Source organism: Pristis pectinata, chromosome 1 (genome assembly GCF_009764475.1).
Source record: "Pristis pectinata isolate sPriPec2 chromosome 1, sPriPec2.1.pri, whole genome shotgun sequence".
NCBI classification, from domain to species: Eukaryota; Metazoa; Chordata; class Chondrichthyes; order Rhinopristiformes; family Pristidae; genus Pristis; species Pristis pectinata.
In genome coordinates this window covers 70432831-70459784 of record NC_067405.1, presented here as the reverse complement: position 1 = coordinate 70459784, position 26954 = coordinate 70432831, and the positions used below count along the sequence as shown (strand labels likewise).

General features: G+C 46.5%; 1 protein-coding gene across 1 annotated transcript in view; it reads right to left on the bottom strand.

Moving 5' to 3' along the window:
• Positions 1-13899: 13899 nt before the first annotated feature.
• Positions 13900-26954, bottom strand: part of slc19a1 (solute carrier family 19 member 1) — a 35985-nt gene continuing 22930 nt past the window's right edge. The window contains 3 exon segments of the mRNA XM_052023102.1: positions 13900-14123; positions 20003-20144; positions 24021-24213. Coding sequence (XP_051879062.1) covers positions 13908-14123; positions 20003-20144; positions 24021-24213 — 551 coding nt within the window. The 3' untranslated portion in view covers positions 13900-13907.

The following is a 26954-nucleotide window of genomic DNA, read 5'->3' as shown; positions in this document are numbered from 1 at the left end:
CTTGAGATTCGTTGGGCCTTGTAACAGTGCAGGAAGACACAGACCGAAGCCCCTCTTTGCGTATCTGAAGGGGCTGCTGCTCAAGTACTGGCCGCACTTCAGCCCGATGCTGCTGATCTACCGTCTCCCGGTACGGCGGTGGGGTGGGGGGGATGGGTGGGTCATTCGGGGGTTCTCCTGGTGGGTCTTCTCCTGGGTCTGGCCGAGCTGGCCATCCATGGGTCCAGGCGGCGGGCAGCCGAGGGTTCTGGCCGGTCCGCCTGCCTGCCCGTCTTCTGGGCTTACGTGCACGTGCGGGTATCCTTGGAGAGGGAGCACGCGGTACCTGCGGGCACCCTGGTTGAGTTCCATGATGGGTGGGCCCCTCAGGGGATTGCGTGTGTCATGGACGATGTGAATGCAATTCTCATCTGAAGTATTGCGTGTGCATTTTGCAGTTGTTAGTTAGCGTTATTGCTGTAGTTAGAATCTGTCTGCCTAGCTTTTTTTCTTCTTTCTGTATTAGTTGTGGTAGTTTTGACACTGGATGTCCTTTTGTAGTGCTCTTAGTGAATAAACATTTGTAAAAAAAAAGACACAGGTCAGAGTGGGAGTGGAGTGGTGAATTAAAGTGGCAGGTAACTGGAAGCTGAAAACTCATCACAGTTAATGGTTGTGATGCCTCGAGATCTGGTCCAGCTGCGCCATGACTGGCAGGTCAAGTGAGGGGTAGGGCTCCTGGGTGCCCTGCTGGTGGAAGGTCATTTCTATACAGGACAACGGTTTGGGCTATGAAATGTGTGGAGGAGAAACCTCTAAATCTTCATTGGTGTGTCACACGCTGCTCTTCTAATGGGTGCGAAAGGACTTTTAGGGCAGAGAGTCTCAAAGGGCGGGAGCAGGAGAGGTGGCCTTGACTGGTGTGACAGGGAGGTGCGCAGGAGGCCAGAACAGGGGAAACGGAGGGCTCCAAGTGAGGTGGTGGCGGAGTTACAGAGATCACAAATGTGTGACCACCGCGCCCCCCCCCCAACCCCCAGCGCAAGTTAAGCAAAGCGGTGATGGATGTTTTTCTCTCCAACTGCCCTCATTACCCTCTCAGCCTGATGGCTTCATCAACAGCTTGTCACTTGCTGGACATGTCCCACCGCCTGGACAAAGAAGCAGAATCATCCTCTAACTGTCCCATTACTCATTTGGTCTGGACCCACCCTAACAGGGACATTCTCTTTGTCCTCTCCATCCCTTCCCCACCCCTGCTGCAACTTAAAACTAACTTGTTTTCCTCTGTTTTCCAGTTTCCCTGAGACATTAACCCTGTTGCTCTCTCCACAGATGTCATCTGACCTGCTGACTGTTTCCAGCATTTTCTGTTTTAACCATAGAACCATAGAACCATAGAACCATACAGCACAAAACAGGCCCTTCGGCCCACCGTGTCGTGCCGTCCATCAGACCACCCTCACACTACCTAACCCCTTCCTCCCGCATATCCCTCTATCTCACGTTCCTCCATATGCCTATCCAACAAGCTCTTGAACCTGTTCAATGTATCTGCCTCCACCACCACCCCAGGCAGTGCATTCCATGCACCAACCACTCTCTGGGTGAAAAACCTCCCTCTGACATCTCCCCTGAACCTCCCACCCATAACCTTAAAGCCATGACCTCTCGTCTTGAGCATTGGTGCCCTGGGAAGGAGGCGCTGACTGTCTACTCTATCTATTCCTCTCAATATTTTATATACCTCTATCATGTCTCCTCTCATCCTCCTCCTTTCCAGTGAATAAAGCCCTAGCACCTTAAGCCTCTCCTCATATTCAATACCCTCCAATCCAGGCAGCATCCTGGTAAATCTCCTCTGCACCCTCTCCAATGCCTCCACATCCTTCCTATAATGAGGCGACCAGAACTGAACACAGTACTCTAAATGTGGCCTAACTAGAGTTTTGTAAAGCTGCATCATAACCTCGCAGCTCTTAAACTCAATCCCACGATTTATGAAAGCCAACATCCCATTGGCCTTCTTAACTGCTCTTTCCACCTGTGAGGCAACTTTCAACGAACTGTGAATATGAACCCCCAGATCCCTCTGCTCCTCCACACTGCCAAGTACCTTGCCGTTTACCCTGTACTCTGCCCTGGAGTTTGTCCTTCCAAAGTGTACCAACTCGGATTTTCAGTGGCTGCAGTTCCCTTTTTGTGTTTCAGAATATGTCCAGCACGTGGTTTGGACATTCGTTGGTGGTTCCACCTTGACTACATGAGGCCACACTGACCACCTGAAATGTGAAGACGACTCCATGTTGTTTCTCCACTGCAATCCTCTTTCTCAACCTCTCCTCCCCTCCTTCCATGGCTCTGAACTGCAACACCAGTCTGACTCCCATCTCCCCACTCTTTCTAACTTAAGGTAATTCAAAACTGCAGGCACAGTAGTGTAGCGGTTAGCGTAACGTTATTACAGTGTCAGCGACTCAGGTTTAATTCTGACCACTGTCTGTAAGGAGTTTGTACGTTCTCCCCATGTGTCTGCGTGGGTTTCCTCCGGGTGCTCCAGTTTCCTCCCACATCCCAAAGACATACAGGTTAGGAAGTTGTGGGCATGCTATGTTGGCGCTGGAAGCGTGGCGACACTTGCAGGCTGCCCCCAGAACACTCTACGCAAAATGATGCATTTCACTGTGTGTTTCGATGTACATGTGACTTATAAAGGTATCTTATCTTATAAAACTGTTGTCTCTGTCCTAATCTGCCCTGTGCACACATCACCTTTACAGTCCCTGTCAAACATTTCCATTTAAAAAATTTTCTTTGTTTTCAAATCCCCCCCCATCACCTCTTTCCTTCATATCTCTGTAACCTCATCCAGACCGTCTACCTTCCATGAAATCTCCCTGCTTCCGGTTCCACTATCCGACCACTGTTGTCATGCCCTCCCCACTACTGGCTGGGCCTTCTGCTACCAAGACCCTAAATCTGTTATTTCCTCCCAGGACCTTTCCTCTACCTTTCCGACTTCTGAACATCCTCACCTCTCATTCACGAGCTGGCGTCAGATGGTTTTTGGTAAGCCTCCCGTGAAATGCTTTGGGATGTTTTGCTGCGTTAAACATGCTGTACAAAAGTAGGTGTTGGTGTTGGAGACAGTGGCTGGTGAACTGAGATAGTGGTGAGGATTGAAGCCAGTGGCTTCTGCATTCGGTTCATCTGGTGGTGAGTGGTGGACGTGCACCGTAACAAGGTGGCAGAGAAGCCAAGGCAACTCAAGTCAAATTTCTGCCTCTGCACCTCCCTCTGCAACTGGATCCTCGACTTCCTTATCGGGAGACCACAGTCAGTGCGGATCAGTAATAACACCTCCTACTCACTGACTATCAACACGGGTGTACCTCAAGGATGCGTGCTTAGCCCACTGCTCTACTCTCTCTACACTCATGACTGTGTGGCTAGGCACAGCTCAAATGCCATCTATAAATTTGCCAATTGTTGGCAGAATCTCAAATGGCAATGAAGTGGCATACAGGAGTGAGATAGATCGGCTGGTTGAATGGTGTCGCAACAACAACCTTGCACTCAACGTCAGCAAGAGCAATAACTCCTGATTGTGGACTTCAGGAAGCGGAAGTCGAGAGAACACACACCAGTCCTCGTTGAGGGGTTAGCAGTGGAAAGAGTGAGCAGCTTCAAGTTCCTGGGCATCAACATCTCAGAGGATCTATCTTAGGCCCAACACATTGATACAATCATGAAGAAGGCACGCTGGTGGCTCTACTTCATTAGGATTTTGAGGAGGTTTGGTATGTCACCAAATTTCTACAGATGTACAGTGGAGAACATCCTGACTGGCTGCATCACAGCCTGGTACGGAGGCTTCAATGCACAGAATCACAAGAGGCTGCAGAGGGTTATAGACTCAGCCAGCTCCATCACGGGCACAACCTACCCCACCATCGAGGACATCTTCAAGAGGCAGTGCCTCAAGAAGGTGGCATCCATCATTAATGACCCTCACCATCCGGGACATGCCTCTTCTTGTTACTGCAATCAGGGAGGAGGCACAGGAGCCTGAAGACCCAAACTCAATGATTCAGGAACAGCCTCTTCCCCTCCGCCATCAGATTTCTGAACGATTTCTGAACATCCATGAATCCATGAACCCATGAACACTACCTCATTATTCCTTTCTTTTCTCACTATTTATTTATTTTTGTAATTTATAGATTTTTATGTCTTTGCACTGTACTGCTGCTGCAAAACAACAAGTTTCACATCATATGTCAGTGATAATAGTCAGATGACTGTGATTCTGGCTTTGTCAATGCTTTGGCTGTTTCATCAGCCTGGTTCTTTTGCCTCCAGAATTCTGGTTCCACAAAAAGAACTGAAATCAAAAGCCATTTCCAATTTGCTTTTGAATAGGTAAATTCTAGAGAGTTGAAGGACACAAAGACCCACTGCTTCCTTCACACCTTCTGCATCATTCTCCCACTCTCATTGCAGAAAGCTGCTGACCCTGTGGTGGGAAGGGTCAGACAGACAGTGATTCCCTCCCTCAGTCTGTGCAGCCCCTCTGTGCTCACTCATTTAGCGGCAGGTTCCACAAGACCAGGCATTGTCCGAACCGTTATATCTCAGAAGAACCCAGCAGAGGAGGCCAGTTTGTTGTTGTGCTTTAAAGGAGTTCTCCAGTTTTACCCAATGTTCTGCTGCTTGCTCTGAGCTCAGTCAAGTTTCCACCTCCAAAAAGTCACCCATTTCACCCTTTGCAACCACCACCCTTTTATTTGCAGGGTCAAGGTTGTAACAACCCACTCCATGCTGAGAAAGTATTCTCATTCAGCAACCACCCCCCCACCACCACCCAACTATCCTCTTATTATTCAACTCTCCTGCCAATGAAAACAGTATCTCCCACTCTATTCTAACAAATCTGTTAAACCTCCCCTTAACTTTCTCTGGTCCTCAGAGTCATAGAGCAGTACAGCACAGATACAGGCCCTTCAGCCCAACCAGTCCATGCCGACCATGGTGCCCACCCAGCTAGTCCTAATCTCCTGTGTTCGGCCCATATCCCTCTAAGCCCCACCCCTCCATGTACCAATCCAAGTGCTTCTTAAATGATACTATTGTACCTGCCTCAATCGCTTCCTCTGGCAGCTCGTTCCATATACTCACCATCCTCTGCGTGAAAAAGTTGCCCCGCAGGTCCCTTTTAAATCTTTCCCCTCTCACCCCAAATCTATGCCCCCTAGTTTTGGACTCCTCTACCCTGGGAAAGAGACTGTTACCATCCACCTTGCCTATGCTCCTCATAATTTTAAACATTTCTATAAGGTCGCCCCCTCATTCTCCTACATTCCAAGGAATAAAGACTTAGCCTGGCCAACCTCTCCCTATAACTCAGGCCCTCTAGTCCTCCACGAAACTGAAGTCCCTCGTCTCAGGGGGAGTCCTTGATAAAATCTCCACTGGGACTTCACTGAAACCTCAGCATTTTTCCTGAAGGCTAGTGCCTAGAACTGGACACTATACACCAGCTGGGGCCCAGTCAGTGTTTTATAAGAGCTGTCCTTTAAACGATACTTAAACACAGCAGAAGCTATTGGTTCTCTTGGTACTGGAATAACTTCTCAAAAAGTTACTTAAAAAGTTCAAAAAGCACCACACTTGCCAAGCTTTAATAAACTCCATACTTCATTTATTAATAAATCAATAATTACAATGCAAAATATACCATTGCATATAGAGAAAAAATATAATCAGCAATAAAGCTTAAAAATCTTCAAACTGCTTCAGAACTATGAATTGGTTTAAGTTACAAAAAGTGCACACGTTAAAAATAATACTGCTACACTGGCCCATGGTGTCATTGGATATGTTGAGATTTGGGCAGCTACTGTAACGCTGTAAGCAGATAAGGGGTTTCCCTTCCACAGGCAGTGCTTACGTAGCACTCTCATGCCAACTTCTTTACTGAGTCCCTTTAGTTTTTCTCATTAACCAATGAAAAGGGTGGCATTTTACAGGAGTGCGTTCGGCAGTGTGTGACACAAGGAAGCATGACTGCCTGGTCCGAATCTGGTGGGACTTTTCTAAAGGCACTGGTCGAGGATGAAGTGGCAGCTGTTGACGATATGCCAGCGATGTTCTCTTGATGTTGACCATTTATTTAGAGGGCAGCTGGTAGAGTTGGTTGATCTCTTCCCCCAAGTAAAAAGGCTGCGGCTCCAGAGCTGCAGGCATAATGTCAAGGCTGCCCTTCCACTGCAGTGCTGCACTGCCACAGGTCCTGTCTTTCAGACAAGATGTAGATGCAGGGAGTTCTTCCTGGTGCCGTGGCCAATAAGTATCACTCAGCCAATTTCACCAACGTAGATGAACTGGTTACTAGCACAAATGACGCTTGTGAAAGACTTGCCTCCTGGTTCCCTGCCTTTAAACAATGATTATACTTCACTCATTGGCTGCAAAGGGTGTTGAAAGATTCTGGATTTGGGAAGCAATTTACATCTCATTGGGAAGGAATTTAGGAGCTGGAGTAGGAATGGGGAAGGATGGGGAGGAAAACAATCAAACAGACTTCCAGGGCATTGGCTTCTAACATATGGAAACCTCATAACCCTAAAACAGTTAATAGTTGTGCACACAAAATATAACACAATACAACGCAGGAAGGATTGGAAACAGATGCAAAAATTCCAGTAAATCCTGCAATATATTTTAGCTTAAAGTGTTACAGGTTTATTTTGATACTATTGCAAAGAGTTTTATTTACACAATACTGCAAATAAAAATCGCGTAGTGTTTTACCTTTATTTCTAAGTTATAAAACTGAGCTGTAATATGAAATGCATTTACCCGTAGAGCTATAGTGGGAGGATCGAATGGGAGACAACATCCAGACACTGCCTAGAGTGTAGGCAATTGACTGTGTCATGAAACAGGCTATCACTACACAGTATAAAGGTGATTGTGAGACTGACCATGTAACAGAATGACTATTGCACTCCATTAGGGATAATGTTGCCACTAGCATTGACTTTACAAGTAATAAGGGATACAAGAGTCAGTGTTAAAGAGGTGGTCAGAAATGTCAAAAAGCTCACAGTCTATCGGACAGCAGTGATCTCTGTCCACCTATATACTTCTGAGATTTGAACTACCTACAGTAGGCATCTCAACGCGCTGAAGAGGTGCCATCAACACTGTTCCGCAAAATCCTCCAAATCCACTGGCAAAATAAGCAAACCAACATCAGCGTCCTCTCCCAGCCCGACATTGAGAGCCTAGTTACATCCAGTCAGCTTGGTTGGGAAGACCATGTCATTCACAAGCTTAACACCAGACTCCTGAAGCAGGCACTCAATTCCAAAGAGGTTACCAGCTGGACAGAGGGAATGATTTTAGGATATCCTCAAAGCCCCCTGGAATAAATGCAAGATCCCCTCTGACTCCTGAGAATCCCCGGCCCAGGACCAGTGAAAGTGGAGAAGGAACATTTTGTATAACCCTGAGAACCTCGAAGCCTTGCATCAGGAGCACATAGCACAAGCTGCGGAAGGAACACACCATCTCACAAACTACCCACCCACGGCCCCTTCAGGCACCTCCTGCCTCATCTGTGGAAGAGCTTGCAGAGTAGGGGCAACTCATCATCAATCCCGAGAGACTGCCTGAGAAGAAGAGTATAACAGAGTGAATACACGACTACTAACTCTGTAACAGAAATTGTTACTTTATCGGTGCTCACTGTTGGCCTGACTTCTGAAAGAGGAGGAAGTTTACAGAGGTGACGGAGATCTTGTCACTGACTGGGACAACACTCCGGTTTTTGGTTCAGTCAACCAATGTAGGCAGTGAAGTAGATTATTTATGTAGCTATATTGTTCAGTACACCAGAGGAGATAGGTTTAAAGAAATTATGAGACAGCGGCTGAATGAATTGGAGACCTCCACACATTGCATCAAATCCACAGCATACACCCTCGCTATTCAAGTGCCGTTTATGCTGCACGTTTCTCACACGACTCCCCTGCATCTCAGCCCTCTCTTCCTTCCTGCCACATTCTTTAAATTCATCTGTGCTCTTTACCTCAGCCACTCCAGTACAAGCCCCACTTCCTGCTGCCTGCACACCGTTATCTGTGCGCTAGACCACATCCCCTGCAGGTCAGACCCTGGAATTCTAGCAAAGAAAAGGCTGCTCATTTCTCTTGCCATTCCACTGTGGAACAAGATTAGTATATACAGTAAGTTATTACTACATACATCACTATGTTAAAATAATTTGCAGTGCCAGCTTATACACTTTGAGGTCTGGAGTGCTTCAGATTTCTGTATCGTTAAAAAACAAAGCTGATTACTGCAAGATATAAAATGTGCAGAATTTGACAGCATTAAAGGTCTTTTTGCCTCAGAGTTTGGGTTCAGGACCCATTACCAGCACATTAACACACAGTCTGGGCTCTGATTCCAGTGCAAAACTGAGGCACTGATGGGCTGCTGTCCTTTGGGTGGTTCTTTAAACTGAAGTGTCATCAGTCCTTTCAGGTGGACATAAAGGATGCCATGCATGGTTCTAAAGAAGACCAGAAGTGTTCTGGACAATATTAATGATGATGATCAAAGGTTAAATACTAGCAAAAACTCCCCTGATCTCCTTTGAAGAATGGTCCTGGGACCTTTTACATGAGAAAGCGGTGGGGCCCCCAAAGTCTCCAACTGGGGCAGTAATAGTGTTCATAGTCACACAGCAAGGAAACAGGCCTTTCAGCCCATCGAGTCCACGCCATCCATTTACACCAATTCTACACTAATCTCACTTTTTATTCTCCCCAAGCTCCCACCAGCTCCCCCCAGATTCTACCACTCACCTACACACTAGGGGCAATTTCCAGTGGCTAATTAACCCAGCAACCCAACGTCATTGGAATGTGGGATGAAACCAGAGCACCCGGAGGAAACCTACATAGTCACAGGGAGAACGTGCAAACTCCACACAGACAGCACAGAGGTCAGGATTGAGAACCTGGGACTCCGGTGCTGTGAGGCAGCGGCTCTACCTGCTGCACCACTGTGGAGCCCCTAGAGGGAAGAGCTCCCGTTTGCTCAAAGTCTCTGGGGAAGGGCCTTGAAGCCACAACCTTCTGACTCAAAGCGATGGGGAGCTAGCACATAACAGAAGTTAAAACCAGCATTGATCAGCCATGATCATAGTGAGTGGCAGGGCAGGCTTGAGGGGCTTGTGTTCTTGTGACTTGAGCCATGTGTAATTTCTGGCTTCCTGGGATTACGTTCCTCCTGGGACCTGCCGCAGAGGGCAGGAGTGGGAGAGACAGGAGACAAGTGATTATTGGCAATGGCAAAAAACAAACCAGATGTTCACTTGTAATACTGCTCGATGACGATTGGGCTCTTGTTTATAACACGTTTCTGTGGCATAAATAGAACATATGTTAGGAGGCGTTGGCTTGGAAAGCAGTGTGTATCCTGAGCAGTGATGCCATTGCCCACAAAACGCCCACAGAGAAACCTCAGGACCTCAGCAGGTTACTGCCCTTAATCCACCAACTCCTACACATTAACCTCGTTCCAAAATAAAATCCACAACACTGATCCCTTCCGTGTGCCCATTACAAAAACAGGCGCAGGCAGCATGGTTTGCTCCGGCCTGCCTTTGGTTTAAATAAGGAACATGGTTCACTCCTTCACTTTTAATCAAAAGACTCTGGACAAACTTCACAAACAACGGTGAACAGGGGAGGATTTTTGTTTTGCTGGCATCAGATTTCACTGGACCTTGGGCACATGAGATTAAAAAGGAGAGTGGGACAGAAAAAGTAAAATTAACTTTCCTATTGAGGCCTTTTTGTTTCAGGTGTGTACTGCCTCTTGCTGCCTTGGTGAAGCAGCCAGCATAATCTGCCTGATGGGAGAGGGAGAAGAGAGAATGACCACATGGGTCGTTCTCTCTTCTCCCCTCTCCCATCAGGCAGAAGATACAGGAGCCTGAGGGCACGTACCACCAGGCTCAAGGACAGCTTCTATCCCACTGTGATAAGACTACTGACCGGTTCCCTTATACGATGAGATAGACTCTTGACCTCACAAACTACCTTGTTATGACCTTGCACCTTACTGTCTACCTGCAATGCACTTCCCTGTGGCTGTGACACTTTATATTCTGTTATTGTTTTTACCCTGTACTACATCAATGCACTCTGTACTAACTCAATGTAGCTGCACTGTGTAATGAATTGACCTGTACGATCAGTATGCAAGACAAGTTTTTCACTGTACCTCGGTACAAGTGACAATAATAAACCAATACCAATACTCTGTCTCAAGCACAATGTCTCGTCCAGCTGACTTCCACCGTCTAAAAGTAAGCAACTAGGAGAGAGAAGAAGAGACAGTGTGGCCCATATCTGAACGGGATTCTGCACCCCCAAATGTCTTTGTGCAACCAAAATCTTTCAGCCACAATCTTATTTAACATTTTCGGTTAGACTCGTGGCCTCAGCGGCTATGAGGAAGGAGAGGTTAGGATTTCCTCACCTCTACTGGGGAAGAAATCATTCCCAAAATCTTTCCGAAAGGTCTAGCTTTGAGTTTGAGAAATTTTCCCAGAGTTCTTGACCGCCAGAGCAGAGGAAAGTGCAAGGCCGTTGACGACAGCGTCAGTAATATATTGTACTGACTGTTCCCACCCCATATCTGTAAACATCTATCCTCCACCCATCCTACTGAAGCTGTGAATAATTCTGAAGACTTCTCTCAGGTTTTCCACAGAAGACCTACCTTGTTCAATCCTTATACTGACTTACTCTTATGTAGCTCATCAGCCCCATTGTATCTCCCAGCAGTGCAATCCCATCAGCCCAATTTAGCCTGAAGTCCCACACCATCAGGTTCAAGAACAGCTACTTCCCTTCAACCATTCAGTTCTTGAACCAACCAGCACAACTGTAATCACTGGAGTTTAGCAACACTATGACTCACTTCGATCACTTTGCACTAAAATGGACTTCGTGATTTTTTTTTGTTCTAATTGTGTTCTTTCTTGTAAAGATTGTGTTTATGTTTTTCTCGTGAATGCTGTTTTTATCTGATGCTATGTGCCTGTGATGCTGCTGCAAGTAAGTTTTTCATTGCACCCCGTGCATATGTGTATTTGTGCAGATGACAATAAACTCAACTTTGAGTGTAGCCCTGCAATTTATTCTTTCTCACACACCCAAAACTCACCCTTTGGATCTTCCTGGCACCCACCTACAATCAGGGGTAGTTCTCAGCAGACAGTTAACCTACTAGCACATCTTTGGGATGCAGGAGGAAGCACGGATATGGGGAGAAGTTGTAAACAAGCATGGCTCCTGTTGACTGCACCGTTCTGAGATCAGAAACCTGCCTGCCCTACCTCCAATCCCACTGCAAACATGGCACAAAACTGTGGTTACTCAGGGAGTGCAGAGCAGCACTGGAAAAGGAGAACAGCTTGCAATAAATTTAGTCAGTGAATCCAAGTTAAAAATAATAGATACCTCCTGCCAGAGGAAACCAGCAGCTTGTCAAAACTGTACACATATTTGATTCAAATATATATGTAAATATTCTAAGCTTTGAAAATAATCTCTTGGCCCTACTATTCCTACACAAGGACCTCAGTTAAAATGAAGACATGAGCATAAGATTTCCCCAAAGCCTGCAGCACAACTAAAACACTGGCCATGTGGCCTGGAACTAAAAGTTCCCCTAATGACTAATTTACCGCATTGTGGTTTGGTTGCCAGGCCAAGGGGAGGCAATGGGTTCAAATCCCATGGCAGGAACTGTGAAATTCATATTCTTTTACAAATAAGAGCTGGCACCAGTAATGGGGATCGTGGATTGTCACAAACAAAACAAAAATTGCCCAGTTTAATGAGGGAAGGTGGCAGAAATAGGATTGCCTATGAAATGGTCGGGGATGCCAAAGGGATTAAGGATGCAAGCGGCTGTAGGTTAAAGGTGTAACCCAGATCCCACAAATAAATGAACATTACTTTTTAAAATATTTAGCCACACCTGACCTGTACCCTCTGCAATGAATTGCAACTCTTTAAATGGCAACTATACAAGTTTGACAACACTGGGCCTACAGATGTAAACCAGAAGAGTTTGTAAATGGTTATTGTAAAGAGTGCTGTCAACTGACTGAAGGATGTATAACACAGCCTCTTCCCTGGTAAAAAGCTCATGAAACAATGCCTCCATAACCCAGAGTTGGGAACAAGGTAACAGGTAGATAGATGTGTGCCTCTGAGAGACGATGCTGGGTTCTTTCAGTCACACTTCCACTCATTGGGTGGTTATCTCTGAATAGCTGTAGACCTTCTACTGGGCGTTTAATCAGTAAGTGATAGCCACACTGAATAAAGCCCAGATCAGACTCACCAGATCTCACAGGCATAAGAAAGATACCCACTCTGAAGAAAATTGCAAATGCACAGGCAGCGTGGCTTTTGGTTGATGAAAATACAATTTGCTTTAAGTTCCTTGCTCTTAAAAATAATCCAAATTTCTGCCTCTATCCCAAACCTCACTCTCAACACTCCAATGCTGGCATGCCTGTGTTTTTTTTGCTCAATTTACAATAATATGTTTGCTGGCAAGCCAGATGTTCGTGGATGAGAGGATTCTGATGCTCAAAAGTGCTGAAGGAAACAAATTCATTTCAAAAGTGCAGATGCAATATTATGAAACTCTGTTCATGAACAAAAACTAACCAAACCTCCCAGCATCTAACTCACCAGCACTACAGACTGAAACATGGTTTTAATAGTAGCCTTGGTGGTTATGACTGGAGCCAGCTACTGTGCAATCAACTTGGTCTTCACTCTATCTTGAGCTTGGAAGCGGAATTAATTATTGTGCGACACAGGCCATTTTATTCTTCCGGCTTCTCGCCGGCAGGAATACCGTTCAGAAAATTGGACTGACTAGGCCTTTAACAGTATGAAGTACCTCTGAGCTTTTAGGGGTTCTGTGCATGGCCACACACACACACACACACACACACACACACAAAGCAGCTCACAACAGAGGGGGAAAGAGAACTTTGATCTGACAGATCCACACAAGTGCAGCTGGAAATCTACTCACTCTGCCTGTGTGGACAGTAGTCTTCACCAGCTGGGGTCGGGGAGGGGGAGGGGGCAGTCAACTCAAGAAGAGGAGGCTGACATCACAAAGATTAACCCTTCTTTTCCCTGTTAAAGTGCATAGTCCTGAAATTATTCACTTCAATCGTGAAGTGACTGGTCGTGTGGAATCTAATTCCGAGGTCTTCGCATTGGGAGGCAAGAGCTCTTTAAGTTTAATTGTAGTCCAACCCATTGCATTCCTTGCCTCCTTTTCATTGCACCTCTGCAGACTTGTAATGTCTCACAGCAGCTGACAAGGAGCCTGGGGGCTGGATTTGGGAACGAAGAGCTGGTCAGTTGAGGTTCAGACGATGACTTGGTATGTCTGGTGATGATGGGGGCGAGGGTGGGGGTGGGAGGAGAGCAGAAGCCAGAAGACTCACCCTTCCTCTACCACCACAGGGAGCTGCTGTCTCACTCCATCCATCTGTGAAAGCAAATCCACCTTGGCAAATCGGCAATGTTACTTTCACGGTCGCGTTTCCTGTGGACGCCATCTCCTGGGATCTTCCTGTGCGCACCAGACATTCAGTAACAACGGCCGAGTTCTGGGAAGGTGACCAAGCCATCGTGTTGTAGACAACTGCATTCTCTCTTATCTTAAAAAGGAACCCCCACCCCCCCCTTACAAAAATGAAACTCTTGCGCCTCTGCTACGACATTACTTTAAGGCACACGAGATAGCCCCACCCCTCCCTTTCCCTCCCCACCACCACCAACCCGTGATGGCCGTCTCCCTCTTCATGCCTTCGTGGTTGCAGCTTGTGCCTGCCCATCCGTCCAATTCGGCTCTGCTGCTGGGCTGTGGGCTGTCTCTCCCTTCTGCGGGCTGTGGGCTGTCTCCCCGTTCTGCGGGCTGTGGGCTTTGTTCTCCCGGTAGTGGGTAGCAAGAATGTACAGTCCTCTCCCAAGGTAGATGATTGCCAGCAGCGAGAAGTAGCCAACGTAAAAGAAGAACTGTGGCGGGAGTGAGGGGGTGGTGAGGAGAAAGGCAACAAGAGTTAGTGAATTAAATTAAAAAACAAAACCCGCAAATGCCAGTAATCTTAATAAAAACAGAAAATGTGGGTCAGGCTGCATCTATGGAGAGAGAAACTGAGTCAATGTCACAGGTCTGAGTTCCTTCGTCTGAACTGGGAAAGAAGGATAAAAATGGTCGTGTTAAGTTGCAGAGTACATGGTGGGGAGGGATGGATAGGACACAGAAAATATCAGTGATAGAGTCAGACCAAAAGGGTTAATGGGGTTGTCAAATGATGATTATGCTTCTTCATGTTAAGCTCGATGAACACCACCTCATTTTCCATCAGGGCACGTTGCAGCCTTCTGGACTCAATATCAAATTGTCTAACTTTAGGTGACTGGCTTTCTCTGTCTGTATTAGAACTGGCCATTTCTGCATTAAGTCATCCATCTGTGACATTGGCTCAGTTTTTCTCTCTCTGCTCGTACAGCCTGACCTGCTGGGCATGTCCTACAGCTCTGCTATTAGCTACACAGAGCACAAACAAAGAAGATTTATCAGCATCTAACATTAACCCATTTCACCTGGTCTCACCCTATCACAGATATTTCCTGTGTCCTATCCATGCCTCCCACCACCTTCTCTGAGTTGTTAACTCTTTCTCTTTGCCCAGATGCTGCCTGATCTGCTAAGTGTTCACTTTTGGAACAAGAGTTAGCACTGATGACACGCAGAGTCAACTCTAAACTAGTAGCCCCGATTACAGGAACTATTGTGCACACAGTGGATTATAACCAGTGGGTGGTGTGTCTGCTTCTCCCCATTGAGAGAACCCAGCTCCTCCTCCTCCACCTCCAAGCCCCATCCTGTCCCAAAACCAGAATCATGCCTTCCTGAAGTGTACAACAGGAAAGACTAGCATTGAGCCCCTGTTGCACCTTAGCTCAGCGTTCACAGTCACAGAGAGATACAGCACAGAAACAGGCCCTTCGGTCCACCAGGTCTGTGCTGACCATGATGCCCCCATCCACACTAATCCCACACTATTCCCTTCGCCTTCTCAACAACTCTTCCCAGATTCTACCACTCACACTAAGGGTAATCTAAAGCAGCCAGTTAACCTACTGACCTGCATGTCTTTGGGACGTGGGAGGAAACCCACACGGACACAGGGAGAACATGCAAACTCCGCACAGACAGCAGCCAAGGTCAGGATCGAACCCGGGTCTCCTGCGCTGTGAGGTGGCAGCTCTACGAGCTGTGCCACTGTGCCATCCAGTGCTCCGTCGTGTAAAGGGTAGGTTACAAACACGAAGGAGAGTCTGCCCCCATTGGATAGGGAGCTTCATCCTTGCTGCTGGGCACTTCAACACAACACAGCATCCAGGAGAAAACAAGAACGCTAAAGGCAAGTTGTGAGGGGCGAGGGTGAGCTGCCAGTGGTCACACTAGCTCACCACTCTGTTTGCTCGTCCCACTCTTTAACCCGGGCTGAGGCTTCTGCTCGATTCAGACCAAGCATTGCACTGTTGAATTATGGATAAGATGTACAACCAAGGCCCAGTTGCCCCCATGGGTACATAGTATCCTACAAAGAACAGGGGAGATCCCTCCTGCCTCTCACCCCTACCCCCCCCACCTAATATTTACCCCTCAAGATTATCTGCTCGTCATCACGTTGATGTTTGTGGTATCGAGCTGTGCACAGACCACCTGCTTCCACTGCCAACAGCTCAGGGGAGCAGTTGAGGTAGTTAGGGGCACTGCAGCAATGCAAGCATGAGCCAGCTCCCCCTGCTCGAGTGGCGCCGGACAACCCACTGTTCCAGAGGGGGCGGCAGTGCTGGGCAGGTTTGTCACCATCTCTGCGCCCCACCCACAGGCTTCCCCCTCCCCTCTCCTCGCGGCTAAAGGTTAATTAGGTCTCTTTTAAAAACATGTAAATATGTAACAATGTGCTGTTGTTACATGATGCATCTCACAGAAAAAACGAAAACAACTAAGTCATACTGGCTTTATCTGTTGCCATTAATATGTCATTGGTCAATAAAATTTATGGCAAACAACTGGTTGGCTGGAAAACCCGGAGACCTGGAATCCAGCACTTGGCAGGTTATTGCAACACTGTGGCTTTGGCAACCTGCATGCTTCATGAAGATATTTAGCTGCGGTTGTTATAATGAATATGAGAATTATCTAATGTCCTGTGTGTTCAAGACCACACTAAACCACTGGTACCTGGGACTGGTTCAGTTTATGACAGCTTTAAATGAACATAGAAATGTGACTATTATAACAAGTTGATTCTTCCATTTCCTGTCTTCTCAAGAAAACAATATTTAAAAATAACATGTTTCTCAACACATCAGCTTTTTCATTCCCCCCACACCTCCTTCACAGGTGTGGGCATCCCTCCCCATCAGGATCTGGCTACCCCAACCTGACCCTCACAAGGCTCGAGTGGGTTTGTCAGGGAGGGGTCAGATCAGGTTTATGTTCTGGCTTAGGTCAGACGTGAGAAAAAGCGAGAGGTCCACGGGCTTGGATCGGGTCTGAATGACAGACTTGACCAGGCCTCGAGCTGAGAGTCAGCTGAGAACCTAAAGGACAGAAACAGGCCATTCAGCCCCTCAAACCTGCTCCACCATTCCATAAGATCACGGCTGATCTGATCATTAGTCCCAGTTCCATTTTCCTCCCTTTCTCCATTCCCTGGATTCCCCTTTAGTACAAAACTCCTTCTTGGCTTTGAATGGAGTCGTTGACTCTGCCTCAGCAGCTCCTTGGGATTTGGGCATCCAAAGATTCGCAACCCTCCATGGAAGAAATCCCTCATCATTTCAACCTCGCACCAACTCATTACCTCGAGAACAGTGGCACCTCGGGTATTGTCTGCGTGGAGTTTGCACATTCTCCCTGTGGCCATGAGGGTTTCCCCCGGGTGCTCCGGTTTCCTCCCACGTCCCAAAGATGTGTGGGTCAGTGGTTAATTGGATGCTGTAAATTGCCCCCCCGTGTGCAGGTGGGTGGTAGAATCTGAGGGGAGTTGATGAGAGTGTGAGGAGAAGGTTACAGAGAAAATTAATGGGGGGGAATGGGACTAATCTGCAAGGTGGCATCCTGGATTGTTTAAAAACAAAATCTCAGGTCCCGTTCAGTTCTTAAATCTTCGTCCTCTGGATATCGATTCTACTTTTAACAAAATAACATTCTTACTTCCAATGTTTCAAGTATCAAATCCATGTATATTGGTGACCTCTCTGCTAAAGGCAGATGCTTCCTCCACTAAGGGATTATTCATAACTGTTCTGCTAGAAATACGTATTCAGCTGCAGAATTATAGCTCAGGCAAACAAATTAAGCATTTGTTCATTTTATTATTCATTATCAGGGCTGGGTTGTCCATATTAGTACTGTCGAGGGCTTGTGTTTATACATATGATTAATCCCACAAGGATCCAAACCCAAGGTTGATAATGCTTGGTATTGTCAACCTCATGTTTCAACAAAGGACTGACACAGCACGTCTTTACAGAGTGTCTTTAACACTGCAAACTGGCCCAAGGCATTTCACAGACGTATTATCAGGCTGAATTCAGCACTTGAGCTACATAAGTAGCAGGAGGGGCAAATGACTGAAAGCTTGTTCAAGGAGGTAGATTTTAAATGAGCAGCTGGACTGTAACTTAGGTCACTTTCGATCCTTTCATCTGTGTTCTTTGGATTACCATTTTCTCCCACTGGAAAAGCTACCCCATTATTATTGCATCAAAGACACTCAGGCACCACAGTGGCGCAGCTGGATAGAGCCTCACTGCGCCAGACACCTGGGTTCAATCACGACTTCAGGTGCTGTCTGTGTGGAGTTTGCATGTTGTGATCGCTTAGGTTCCCTCTGGGTGCTACGGTTTCCTCCCACATCCCAAAGACTAGCAGGTTGGCAGGTTAATTGGCCACCATAAATAGTCCCTAGTGTGTAGATGAGAGGTAGAATCTGGGGAGAGTTGATGGGAATATGGGTAAAATAAGATTTGTGTTTGATGATCCGTGTAGACTTGGTGAGCCAAAGGGCCTGTTTCTGTGCTGTGGGACTCTTTTCCTTGACATCTGGGCTATCCACTGCAGAATGGCTACTGCATCTCAGGGTCAAGAGGCCGTTTTATCCTTATATACAATAGACACAAGCTCTTTCTTTTTCTGGGATTGTAGTTTGATTCTCTCCAACGTGTTGGCTGTGGGACAGGAGGGCCTTCGAGTAAAGCGTAAATAAACACCTCTCCACTCTCTGCAGTGGGAGGGGAGCTGCCAGGATGAGTGGGATCTTGGGAAAGGGTGTGGGATTTAAAGGAGGCTCTGTTGGGAGCTGGCTGAAGGTGTCACAGAGCTCAGCAAATGCACCAGAGCTGGGTACCTGGAGCAACATCAACAGTCTTCCCCCAAGCCCAGCCAGCGATGGTCCATGCTCCCATTTCTGGCAATGCTTCCGTGACAAGGGTGAAGATGATGAAGGTTGGTCCTTGCAGAGTCTCCCGAGGCTCTCACTGATCATGGGAAGTTTGTGCACTTCAACTGTTTGGTTCCCTCCATTGATCCTGCCTGACCCGCTGAGTTCCTCCAGCGTCTTGTGTGTTGCTCCAGATTCTAACATCCGCAGTCTCGTCTTGCTTAGCCCTTTGTTAAAAACAGGAAATGGAGCCTGGAAGATGGCCACCATCACGTGACCAACAACCCCTGTGGCTGACTCTGGCTCCACATCGCTCTCCTCCCACTGCAGGGTACGGTGAGGGGTTTACTTACTCGTTACTCACATCACTTGCCCTCCCGTCCCACAGCCAAAGCTTTGGGGCAAGTCAAGGTGCAGTCCCCGAGAAAGAAAGAGCTTGTGTCTATTGTACATGAAGATAAAATGCCCCCTGTGACCCTGGGATGTCTGAGTGTGTTCTCTCATGTGTTGAAGCTTGATCACAGCAGCCAAGCTCTGCACAGGAAGATCCCACAATCTTTACCCATTTCACGGAATATATAGCTTGGGAGTTAATTATTAGGTGAAACACTCCCTCGCTCTTCCTAGTGGGGTTATCTGCGCAGGGACTGTGTGGGGGGCCCTGATCTAATGTCTCATCTCAAAGCAGCGATTATGGGCTAGGGTGCTGCGTACAGGTTGTGCCCCGGGATCAGGGCTGTAGGAAAGGAATTGGGGACTGAGCAACTGCCTGCTTCCACATGGAGCAGGAAAAACGCCTTCAAAAGGATTGGGCAGCAACACAAAAGGCCAGTCAGCCCACTGTGTCTCGGCATCTCTGAAAAGATCGCTTAATTAGGTATAGTTCCAGGTAACATCTTCCCTCAAGTGCATTCCCCCAATCCTCTTTTGATTGTTCCTACCAAAACATCTCCCAAGCCAGATCGATTTAAATCAGTCTCTCCTGGTTACGCAAAGTCAAAATACTGCAGATGCGGGAAACCTGAAATAAAAGCAGAAAATGCTGGAAATACTCAGCAGGTCAGACAGCATCTGTGAAGAGGAAAACAGAGTTAACGTTGAAAACCCTACATCATTGCTTTTCTTTCTTACCAACAGTAAGTTTCTCACTGTTTATTAAAACGATTCATGGGTTTGAACATTAAATTAAATATCCCATATTTCCTCTCTTCCCCTCAGAGAACAATCCCAACTTCCCCACGAACCAAAGCCCCTTCACTTACCCCTGCCCGTCCACCCCATGGACTCACCACTAAAGAGTGGTGCGCAGGACGGGACACAATGGTCATTTTGAGGCCTCAGCAGTGATTTGCAAGGATTACAGTGCATCCCTCTCCCCATCCCAGGGAACTACAGAAGGAAGCTTGATGTGCCAAGCCTTACACACACCTGGTTGTTTACGTGCAGTCCCAGTCCACGCTTGTCAGCGATGATGAAGGTGATGATGGTTTTTAATATGGTGGCCAGAAACGTGTTGATACCAAACACCAGGGCACAGAGCTCCTTGCTCAATGATGCAGCGATCTGAAAACTAATGACAGAAGAAAGTTGTCAGGGCAATTGTACTCATGGGCACTGCAAGGACACCCAAGTGGAAGTAATTCATTGGTCTGAGTTATAGTAATAGAGCATGGAAATAGGTCCTTCAGCCCACTGAGTCCATGCTGATCATCAAGCACCCATCTACCCATCTGTCCTACACTTTGGACAGGCCAAACCCACAATGAGTGCTTGCTCTGAGAAAGATTGTGGTTAAGCTAGAGAGGGCGCAGAAAAGATTCACAAGGATGTTGCCGGGACTGGAGGGCTTGAGTTATAAGGAGAGACCGGATAGGCTGGGGCTATTTTCCCGCATGAAGGAGGCTGAGGGGCATAGACAGGGTGGATGGTCACAGTCTTTTTCCCAGGGTAATGCAGTCTAAAGCCAGAGGGCACAGGTTCAGGGTGAGGGGAACGATTTAAATAGGATCTGAGGGGCAAGTTTTTCCACACAGAAGGTGATGGGTATATGGAATGAGCTACCAGAGGAAGTGGTAGAGGCAGAACAATTGCAACATTTAAAAGATATTTGGACAGTTAAATGGGTAGGAAAAGTTCAGAGGGATATGGCAAACACAAGAAAATGGAATTAGCTTAGACAGACATCTTGGTTGGCACAGATGAATAGGGCTGAAGGGCCCATTTTCACGTTGTATGAATCTATGAAATCGACCTCCATGTTTCTTCATGACATAGGCCATTCAGCCCATCTCTGCCGAACCATACAGCAATCCATTTCCTACATAATCTATTCTCCCTACATTCCCATCAACTTTACTACCTACCTCTACACTAGAGGCAATTCATAGTAGTTAAGTAATCTACCAACCCACGTCTTTGGGATCTGGGAAGAAACCGAAGCACCTGGAGGAAACCCACGTGGTCACAGGGAAAACGTACAAACCTCACACAGACAGCGTCGGAGCTCAGGATTGAACCTGGGTCGCTGGAGCTGTGAGGCGGCGGCTCTACCTGCTGTTCAACTCTGCCACCCTGGAGAAGTTCCTTCACTCATTCCACAAGTGTGAAGCCATGTAAATGCCACAGCTACAAGAGCAGGCCAGATGTTGGCTACCTGCAGCAAGAGACTCATCTCCTGACACCCCAAAATCTTTGCAACAAGCGCAAGCAAACCAATGACGCTGCACTCATTCAGATAATCTCATCTTGGTGGTGTTGAGGTTCATGTGCAAGAACCTCAACACCTCCTAGGATAAAGTGTCAGCATCCCAGCCACCTGCCTAAGTATTCATTCCCTCCACCACCAGGGTAAAATGCCTGCAGTATATACCATCTACTGCATTTATTCTCCTAGGTTACTCTGATGGCTCCTCACAGATCCTTGGCATCTACCAATCGAAGGGGCATTGGAGCCAGTGCATGGGAACACCACCACCCGCAGGTTCCCCTCCAAGATGCACAACGCCCTGACTTGGAAGTCGATCAGTGGTCCTTCCACATCGCCGAGTCCAAGTCCTGGGACTCCCTACAACAAAGGGAGCATCTTCACCAAAAGGACTGCAGTGGTTCAAGGAGGCAGCTGGCCTACACCTTCTGAAGGGTAATAATTGAAGGGCAATAAATGCTGGCCTTGCCTATTATGCCCACATCCCACAAATTGACAGCAAGAGCCCTAATAGAGTGGATAGCAAGACCTTAGCAAAGAGGTCAAGAATCAAATATAGTAACTGATAGAAGGATTAAAGGCGAGAAGAGAAGAAATTAATTCACCCACAAGGTGGTAAGGCACTGAAAGGGTGGTAGTGACAAAAACCCTCTTCACATTTAAAAATTATATGGTTATGTACTCAGTGTGCTATGATCTCATGGTTTGGATATTAGGCAAGATATTGCATCTTTATTCTGCATGTACACAATGATTTACTTTTTTTATGGCACAAGTTTCTAAGTTTCTATAGTCGCTGTTGTAACGTACACAATGGCCAATTTGTCCAAGTAAGCTCCCAAAAGCAGCAGTAATATATTGAACAGATAATCAGTCTTTAGTGATGCTAGTTCCATGGAAAGTATCAGCTGAGAGAACGGAAAAATAAGAAACATCCCAGCTACTCTACAACATATTGGCAAGAAACTATTTGACAGAAGCAAAGAATCTAATGGTGGGATCTTCCTGTGCATATTTTGGCTGCCAAGATTTCAATATAAACGTTACGGGGACAGGAGTTAGAAACATAGAAAACCTACAGCACATACAGGCCCTTCGGCCCACAAAGTTGTGCTGAACATGTTCCTACCTTAGAAATTACTAGGCTTACCCATAGCCCTCTATTTCTCTCAGCTCCATGTACCTATCCAAAAGTCTCTTAAAAGACCCTATCGTATCCGCCTCCACCACCGTTGCCGGCAGCCCATTCCATGCACTCACCACTCTCTGAGTAAAAAACTTACCCCTGACATCTCCTCTATACCTACTCCCCAGCACCTTAAACCTGTGTCTTCTTGTGGCAACCATTTCAGCCCTGGGAAAAAGCCTCTGACTATCTACACGATCAATGCCTCGCATCATCTTATATACCTCTATCAGGTCACCCCTCATCCTCCATCTTTCTGGTTATTCAATTGAAAGTGGGCAGGTGAAATAATCTCCATAGCATACTCAGGGAGAACTGGTTTTGCAAAAGACCAGCCAAAATTATGTAAAATGGGGTCTGGTTAAATGAAGATGTCACCTGTCAAATTTTCAGAAGCGCCTGATTGTTTAACTCGCCTTGTAGACGTTCATCTGCCCGAAATCAGGGACACTCAGAGGACTGCCCACATCAAATAGTCACGGAGTGATACAGCACAGAAACAGGTCCTTCAGCCACTGAGACCGGGCCGACCATCAACCCCCCAGTTACACTAATTCTACATTGATCCCACTTTCCCCTCCATCCTCCCCACATTCCCATCACCTCCCCCCCAGATTCTACCACTCATGCACACACTAGGAGAATTTAACAGCAGCCAATTAATCTACCAATCGTAGGATGTGGGAGTAAAGAAGAGCACCTGGGGGAAACCCATGAAAGAACATACAAACTCCACACAGACAGCACCCAAGGTCAGGACTGAACCCAGGTCTCTGGCACTATGGGGTAGCAGCTCTACCAGCTGCGCCACTGTGCTCTCTGTGATATAAAACTGCTGGATCATTGGGACTTTGACCATGTGTAAGGTTACTTGGGCTTGTGTGTGTCAGTGTGTACAACTGTGTTCATGAGAGTGTCTGTGTTCCAGTGGAGTTCATTCATCACATCAGAAGTTTCTTTATTAAACTATTTAAATAGGCCAATGCCCTAGGATGTTTTTGTTTAAGTGGATGACAGCCAACAATTCTCGAGAGGAAGCTATTGTCTTAGTAGTTTGATGAACTACAGTTCAAAATCATGAGGTGCTTTGTTAGTGAAGGCAAAACTGTTAAACCAAGGCACAGAGATTTAAGATAATTGCCAAACAAAATCAGAGGAGAGTTAAGATCATCTTTTTCAAGAAAAAAATCTGCTGCCTGCTGTTGTGATCCAAAACAGTGCCTGGAAAGTTTGTGTAAGCAGATTTAGCAAATCCAATCTCCTTTTGAAACTTTTCCTTGAAAAGAAATATTGAAAAGTTCTGTGAAAAGTACAGAGCAGTAGGGGAGGGCCTGTTTCAAAGAGCTAGCAAAGGCAGAAGGGCTGAATTGCTCCCATTTACGGGTTTATTCTCATTTAGTTCTTCCTCACCTCAAGAGCGCAGTTGCAGGTGCATGTTGCTCCAGAACAAGGCACACATTGCTTCCATGTACCTTGTCTTTCCCCTACCTTTGCAAAGTCTTCCTCTGTTCCTTTAGCACTGAATCAAGATAAGAAGGGACTCAAGTTGTACTCACATTGCTATGGGAACCAGAAGCTGGTGGCTGCTCCGGAACAGGACAAAACCCACGTAGCACACCCAGATGTTGTTGGTGGTGTTCATGAGAAAGAGGAGTCCTGCTTGCAACGCTGTGATGATGAAGATCACCAGCTCCGCCCACAGCGACCAGCGCAGAGTCACGTGCCCCGCGGAGAAAGCCGCAATGGCACCTACCAACAAGACGAAGAAAGCCCAGTGAGAAAATCTCAGGGAGCAAGGAGTGGGACAGGCAAACACAAGGGCCCTGGTGGCACTCTCAACAGCATCACTGGGTCTCACTTTCAGAACGGAGGGTTTCATCTAGTGTAAGCCAGGCAGGTTAGCTAATTCCCCTGTCAATTTAGTTTATTAATAGAGTATAGCGTGGCTTAGACTGATAGTTTGTAATTTTTATATGTCCCATCCTCTACTTACTGTCTTTTTGCTGTGAAAATTACCTCACATTTACTGGAAGAATTTGCTGCAGTTTCTGAGTAAATTAACTTTGCCACTCCACAGCAGGCTCGCTGTGACTCTTACTCTGCCTGGTCCCCAACTTACTGGGTAACAGGGGGCAATAAATACTGCTTGGTAAAATATACAAGGGAGAGGGCTGGTCATGTAGTGAAGGTTTAGCAATGTCAACATTTCTACTTGTGGGAAAGAGAAAATAAAGAGTGGCTACAAATATGGATAGATGCTGGGAAAAAAAAAATCCAGGGAGAAATTCAGGAAAATTATCTTCATCCAGAGAGTAGTGAGACTGCGGGAATCCCCACCAATTGAGAGGTTAGAGAAGTACACGAGGGAGAAAGAAATAGGAAAAAAAAGTGCTAGGATTAGATCAAGAGGGTGAAGGCTCTGAGTGTGTACATGTTCCCTAATTTCCAAGTGAAAACCCAAGGAGTGGATTACTGACAGTTCCAGCAGTTTGCTTCCAGCATCAACAGAGCATACCCAGCTCTGAGTCAGCAGGTAGTGAGTCCATGTCCCGATTTACAGATATGACTACACTCCAGCATAGTTACATACATACATAGAGAGTGCTGGTGACCAGAGGTGCCACTTGCTGAGTGGGACATTAAACTGAGCTCTTCTGAAAGATCTACTATACAAAACCATGAGGGCATCGATAGGGTAGATGGCGAGAGGCTGTTCCGTAGGCAACAGTGTCAAAAACCATAGGTTTAAGAGTGGGAGATTTAGAGGGGATTGAGGAAGAATTTGCTCTGGAATCCGGAATGCAGTCCCTGAGGAGCTGGTAGAGATGGGTACTCTCACAATATTTAGGAGGACATGTGGGTTGGGGGATTAATTTGTCTGTAAATTGTCCTTGGCATGCAGGTGAGTGGTAGCATCTGGGGGGAGTTGTGAGGAATGCGAGGAGAACGATAAAAAAGGGCTTTGTGTAGGATTAGTGTAATTGGGTGTTTGATGGTTGGCATAGACTTGGTGGGCCAAAGGGCCTGTCTCTGTGCTGTACTCTACATCTCTAAGTATTCAGATGAGCACTTGAATTGCCGATGCACAGAAGGCTATGGGCTGGTGCTGGAAAATGGGATCAGTGTAGATGGGTATTTGATATCCAGTATGGACACGATGGGCCAAAGGGCCTGTTTCCTTGCTGCTTGACCACCACAATTTCAAATAGCAGTGGGGACATTCTTACCAGTTCCTTGGCATATATTTGCCCCTCAAGGTGCATCGCTAAGACAACAGACTGTTTGAACTTTTAATTCACGGCCACTTTGTGGGCTTGTCCTGTGCAGAAATTGCTCCAATTTCTGCCATCACAACAGTGACTGCACTTCACTAACCCGGAGGTGGTGGAATAACACACGCCTTGACATCCAAGAGCGCAGGAAGAATGGGGTAAGACGGCACATTGTTAACATTTGACTACTGTTTACGCCAAAAGCAAGTAGCAAGTTGCCAAACACAGCGTGGTGAATGTTTCAGCGGTGTGAAAGGATCTGTTTACACCTAGGATCTATATCTGGGCAGTCAAAATTAAATTGTCATCACTTTTCTGGGGAGTGTTTCTTGGTATCTGTGCATTTATGAGCGTTGGCATCTTCCTCGCTCCAGTGCTGGCCACGAATTTGTTATTCCAAGTGCTTTCTTGGTTTGGGTGAATGTGTTTGTCCTATAAGTGGGTTTCCTGGTCTCAAATGCCATGCTTGGATTGGCAGTGTGTGATGTAAACAAGTTGCCTGGACCAATGTCAATCTCATGATTGCGACATAGCTAGAACCAAACTTTGGAGTAAATAATCTTTTTTCCAAGGTGCAAGTCGGCAAAAAAAAAATGTTTGATGTTTCTAGAAGTTAAAGATCTCAAAACTTCCCTCTCACTGGTGCCTGCAGAGTGGCTTCTAGGGTGAGGAAATAAAGCGATGGATGAGCTTGTGTAGTCATGTGAGAGGAGTAAGTAAGAAAGAGAGAAAGATTTGCATTTATATAACAACATGCACTGCCCTGGAATAAGTCAAAGTATTTTAAGTCCAAGGATGGACACAAAAACTTCAAAACAAAAATAAGAGCAGAATTAGGCCATTCAAGGTGGTTAAGATTGAATTCCTATAATTCTACTTTCTTAAACCTCCTCTTTTCCCTTGATTTCCAGGTTTCCAAGCAGCTATCAATTACAGATTTACATCCCTCTAAGGTTTAATTGTTGGTGTCAAGAAATTTCCTCACCTCAACATTACCAGTTCCTTATCCTGAGACAACGGCCTTGAGTTCTAGACTCTCAGTAAAAACACTGTCAATCTATCTCATAATCAATTTCAGTGAGACTGCCCTCCATTCTTCTAAAATCTGGTGTATATAGACCCATGATCTTCAATCTCTCCTCACCAGATAACAACAAGTCCAGGAATCAACCCAGTGAATCTACATTCCAAGGAAACTGTACAGCATCGTTGCTTTGG